General features: G+C 36.9%; 1 protein-coding gene across 1 annotated transcript in view; it reads left to right on the top strand.

The window, feature by feature from the left end:
- Positions 1-1,554: 1,554 nt before the first annotated feature.
- Positions 1,555-6,000, top strand: part of LOC107703042 (rap1 GTPase-activating protein 1-like) — a 57,241-nt gene continuing 52,795 nt past the window's right edge. The window contains exon 1 of the mRNA XM_016505535.1: positions 1,555-1,641. Coding sequence (XP_016361021.1) covers positions 1,598-1,641 — 44 coding nt within the window. The 5' untranslated portion in view covers positions 1,555-1,597. The remainder of the gene's footprint in view (positions 1,642-6,000) is intronic.

The following is a 6,000-nucleotide window of genomic DNA, read 5'->3' as shown; positions in this document are numbered from 1 at the left end:
GTTAAAAAAATCCTATGTCATAATTTGTTTAAAATTCATTAATTTCATAAGTATACTTCATATCTATTATTGACATATCACTTAAGACTTACTGATATAAAATTATAATAAAATTTTATTTTGAGTAATTCTTTATTACACAAAGCATATTTCTTAACATTATGCCTAAAATGTGTTTTAATATCACTATTAATAAAGATTGTATGATCTCTGTATTATACCAGTCTTTAAATGTAAGCGATTTAATGTGTACCGGAGGTATACTTGCAATAATTCCACATTAGCACAGTCAAATATACTTAAGTATATCTTTAGTTGGACCTCAGCACTACTTCCACACAATTAAAGTGCATTAAGCACAAATTTAAATTAGTTGTTCCAATTTAGCAGACTTTAAGTATACCAAAAGTACAATTGCAGGGTATTTTTATTAATCACATAAATACGTGAATGTATTTTGTGGTATACTTAGCACAAAATAAATGTATTTCAAAAACATTTTAGTATATATTTTTTAACTAAGATAGATAGACAAATGGATGACGGATATACAGACAGATAGACCAATAGACAGATGGATAGACAGGCGGATAGACAGATAGTTGATAGGCAAATAAGGTAGGCAGACAATTTTTTTAATTCTAAGTTGTATACTGTTGGTTTTAAATCTGTATCGAAAGTCAAGACATGTGGGATTGTTTGACTCTGCTCAGGGAGTGTCACAAAGCCGTACAGAGCGAGGACAGATTAAATGTTTTCGATTCAGGCAGTGGTTTTGGGATGAGAATGGTCCGGAGCGCAGAGGACACACTGCAGCCCTGCTGCCTTGTTGCCACAGCGACGGGAGACAACTCTGCAGTGTTGGCAGGACGAACTGGCTGAGGCGCACATGCGACACTCTCACGCCCCTGTCTGTGTGAGTGAGAGTGTGTGTGTGTGTGCTGGCAGGCCGTGTGTACAGGCCTGCTCCGGATGCCAGGCGCAGATGGACAGCAGCCTGAAGGTCGGTCCTAACAAACCCACGAGATAAACCAGATTCCTGACTCCGACGGCATCCGTCCCTCCACGTGTAACCTCAGGACCCGGCCTGCATCAGTCTCCGCCTCTGTAGCAAACAGCCTGCAAGACAAGAGCCCTACCACCTCCTCGCAGAGCAGTTGAGGACAACTTGAGGATTTCTTCATATTTACGGCAATTGCAGCTTTTAACATCACGCTTCAGTGGCTTTGTGACGGGACTTTGACAGTTAGTCCATTGCTGGAGTTGCAGTTTGTTTATATATTTTGGATCTTGTGTGAACTGGACGCGAAATATGAGCTATGATCATGAAATATGACCATGTATAGAAAATGTATCTTTTTTTATTCTAATGGTGTATATATAGTGGTATTAATTCATCAAAAAGACTTTTTTGCAAATTTATGTATGAGACTTATTTTGGTTCTTTGAAAGAGACTGAGAGGAAGAGGATTCATTAGTTTGTCAGAGCGAGACAGGATCTGACTACTGTGATCCAGAATTAGGCCATAATCCCATCTGTAGGCCTGAGACCTTCAGGAAGGAAGACAGATCTCAATTAGCCTGACACATCCACAATATGCCTTGCTCTCCCTTTCGAATCAGGAGGCCGAAGAAGTTCTGGTGAGTTTGAAATCGGGAAGGTCTTTCAGTGGCAGATCTGAATATGAAAAGAATGTAAATATTTCGCCAGTGGTGCAGCGAGTGTTTGTTTAGTGGTCATTATTATGTGCGGATTGTACTCTTGGATGTGGCATACATTAGCATGAATGGATTTAGATTGGTTTGCTTAATGAAGGCACCTTGCTTAGTGTCACAAAGCAATCTTTGCACAGATCCAGCAATGCTTCAATATTCGGCAATGATACTGCATTAGAGGAATGGAGCTGCTTACTTAATGTGAATCAAGACACTTTTATCTGTTGATAAGGCATCTTTATCTCCCTGTCTCTTTCACTCACACTTTCTCTATCTCTTATATTCAGACTATTTCTCTTTCTTTGGTACATATGGGCAATCTAGGTCACTGTCATTATGTGCATATAGCAGCATCAGGTTTAGGTCTTGGGATAAAGATGGCATGAAATTGCCTGACTAGCATAGTTTTTGTTCCTGTGTTGATGCACAGATCCAGCAATGCTTCAATATTCGGCAATGATACTGCATTAGAGGAATGGAGCTGCTTACTTAATGTGAATCAAGACACTTTTATCTGTTGATAAGGCATCTTTATCTCCCTGTCTCTTTCACTCACACTTTCTCTATCTCTTATATTCAGACTATTTCTCTTTCTTTGGTACATATGGGCAATCTAGGTCACTGTCATTATATTAAATTGCCTGACTAGCATAGTTTTTGTTCCTGTGTTGATGTATTTGAGCCATGAACTTTTCAGTAGATGGTCCACTGCATGTGGTGTTAGGGGGAGGGACATCAATGTAGATAGCATGTGATTGGACAAAAATATCTGTGTAGGATCATCACTATTTATTGTCTGTTTTCCCAGAAGAGAAATAAATGCGTTTAACATCTTAACCTTAATATTAAGACATGAAGTTGGTTAATTGGTTTCATTACACCTTTGACTGTGGTGCATTAAGCTGTATTGGGGAGATCTGAAATTGAATTAGAACTGATAATCCATACATTAAGATAGTTAGGTACAAAAAAATCTACTATATTGTTTATAGTACAACCCATTTTGTCTTTGACTGTAGTCACATACTTGAGTGTTGTACTGCTTTTATAAGACCATTTACAAATAATAATAATAATAATAATAATAATAATAATAATAAAAAGAATACTAGGGATATATTCTGTTTAAACATTTAGGGTTTTGATCAGTTTAATATGTCCTTGTTCAGTAAGGACACATTAAACTTATCAAAATAGGAAGTGAAGACATTTAACATTTTACAAAAGATTTCTATTTTGAATAAAATGCAGTTCTTTTGAACTTCCTATTCATAAAAGATCATTCATAAAATCATTCATATTCATCAAAGACAAAAATAGCAGCACAACTGCCAACTTTGATTTTTTTTTCTTGAGCAGCAAATCAGCATATTAAAAAGATTTCTGAAGAATCATGTGATGCTGAAAAAAAAAGGTTATTTTAAATTGTAATTATTTCTTTTTGCTTTACTGCATTTTTGATCTAATAAAAGCAGCATTGGAGAGCATTAGAGCCTTCTTTCAGCAGGTAGCATTAAGAAATCTTACCAACCCCAAAATTTTGAATTATAGCGTAAATTTTCATGAAAAAATTGTTTACGATAGCATAGTTCATTTATTCACCCCATGTTTTTTTTGTTTTTGTTTTGTTTTTCTTCATAGAGCATCTTTCATTGTATGGACAGACAGACAGACAGACAGATAGAGAGAGAGAGATAGATATATAGATAGATAGATAGATCGATAGATAGATAGATAGATAGATAGAGCAAAAGAACAGCATGAGGGAGAGTAAATGATGACAGAATTGTCATTTTTTTGGGTGAACTATCCCTGTTGGTTTGATGCTAGTATCAAACTCCAAACCTTCTCGTTCTCCCTCAGGTAAATGAATGCTCCAGCTGCATGTTTTGCAGCTCTGTAGCATATAGTCCTCCTCTTCACAACAGCATCCCTAATACCAGGCCAGCGCTAAATCCGGAACCACTTAACGCACAATACACCACTCAGATTACAGGCTGCTGGTCCCACACTATATCTAACGCCATCTCAGGTCAGCTAAACCCATTCAAGTTCCAGAGAGACTCACCTCTCTTCCTGTAGCAGAAATAATACACATGCTGTATATTTTTCCCATTAACTCAGTGGACTTTAGCTACTTGCTTTCATTAATATCTGAATGACCTGCGGCTATGAGAAGGCTGCTGACATTCTGAGGAGAGGTTTGGAAGCAATCAAGTGTCTTTCCTGTTGCCCTTTTTACTTCCCTAACATCAAAGAGACATCCCTGGTTTTGATAAAGTATCTCTGAAAAAAGTGCAAAAATATGTCATGTCAGTACGGAGTGACAACAGTTAATTTTACTCTTCTTTCATCACAAAGTGCAGGTGTCACAGTGAGGAGAGACATGGTTTCCTCAGACTTTCTGCTTTTAAGTCGAAGTCGATCTTTTCTTCTGGAAGTATGCTGCCATAGTGTTCTATTTTGCTTTATATAATTGAGCACGTTTGTCTAACCGATGTTGAGCAGAGTTCTGTCTGGCATTATTAAACGAGACAGAGATATACGGAGGCTGGTTTAAAATAATACAATGAGCCATTAAGAGCACACAATGTCCTTCTGTCCCAGACAGCCTGTTGGGAAAATGATGAGATCGATAGAGTAGAGCGATGTCCACCGGTGCAAGCAGCCGCACACAGTCATACATAGACAAGTCCTCCTGAGAAGTTTGTATTTACAAATTTGTGTCATCAAAATCACTGCATGTCATCAGGTGCATTTAAATCACTTGCCGAAGATGCTGATATACCTTTTCTACAAAAAAAAATAAATAAATAAAATAAAAAAAATTTACTCTACTTCTAGAATGATGAAAAATGTGCATTAGGTATGTTTTTGCTTGTTTTCATTTATGCAGGTGCTGCATATAGATACATATTCTTTCATAACTGTATAATATAATTGTAATTTGAACAAGCAGTTTGGCAACTTTTCTTTTAAACAGAAATAATTTCATTAATTTCATCAAAATTTTTGTTAATATAGCCTCTACAACTATTGCGTCCCCCATGTATTGAACTAACTATACCTTCACTTCCTCTAAATGAGTCTCAGAGAAGCAGAATGTTCTTCAATCCTCTCTTTTGTCTGTATAATGATGCTCCTGAGATGTTTGAGAACTGCCTGAGTGATCTGCTTTCTTTACCAGACTCTGTGTGCCACCACAGTTCATAGTTGTAGAGCAAAGAAGTAGGCTCTTTTCTAGTTTAGGCCTATATTTGTTTAGTTTTTCACAGTATGCATGCACAAGAACCGCCGCATACAGGTGAGTTTGCTTGATCTTTCACACTCCTGTATCTGTGTGTGTTTATGGGAATCTATCGGCTAGAGTTTCAAGGAGAAGGGAGGAGAGAGCTGTCAAACTTAATCAGCCCAGACTGCCTCTGTGTGTCTCATACATGCAACTGTCTGACTAAATATTGCAGCAATGTGACAAGCTAGTCCATGATTCTCTGAGACAACATTTATAAATGGAAGCACATCGAAATCACACGGCACACAAAATCCGTATTAAAACAACATTTGCAGAAATATGCATATTTAGAAACCCTTTAGGTGTATAAAAAAGCTCTTTTATGATGAATACACTTTGGTGAAGTCTTACTGTATCTTCTATTAATCACATATTCCCGTTGGGTGATTAATTGGTTTTGTAAAGATGCTTGTCTGCATGTTTAATCAGTATCTCTGTCACAATAATAATCTGTGTATAATGACTGTTATCAGATTGTCAGAGAAAGCCTTTAACAGTGAGAAGATAGGTCATCATTCTTCATTCATACACACACACACACACGCGCCTTTTGTGGCATAGTGACAGTTTTCTATAGTAGCTTTATAGTATAGGAAACAGCATGAACTTCAGTGTGAAGGATGAGCGACCTTTTTAAAGCATAGTAACGTTAACTGAAGCATGTGCATTTGTATGGTTGATGGAGAGCAGCAATAGTCAAGGGACGCATGAATATGCTCCCATGGGTGATACAAATTTGATTATGCAATATTGTCACAGTTTTAGGCAGAAGATTCATTGGCTCATAGTTTTGAATCACAAGTATTTTGTTTAAAAAAAAGGAATGGCAATTAAATTTATGAGGAGCATTAGTAAAGACCTAGTCAGCATTTTTCCAAGCTTCTTCAACATTTGTACAGGCAATAACTCTAATACCCATTTAAGCTTTTTGCTCTATTTCCATTGGATAAGGTATCATATTTTCCCAGAAGCTGTTTTGTAAAAAGATTTAT

This window comes from Sinocyclocheilus anshuiensis, unplaced genomic scaffold (genome assembly GCF_001515605.1).
Source record: "Sinocyclocheilus anshuiensis isolate Anshui unplaced genomic scaffold, SAMN03320099.WGS_v1.1 scaffold883, whole genome shotgun sequence".
Taxonomy (NCBI): Eukaryota; Metazoa; Chordata; class Actinopteri; order Cypriniformes; family Cyprinidae; genus Sinocyclocheilus; species Sinocyclocheilus anshuiensis.
This window is presented reverse-complemented; position numbering and strand designations above follow the sequence as displayed.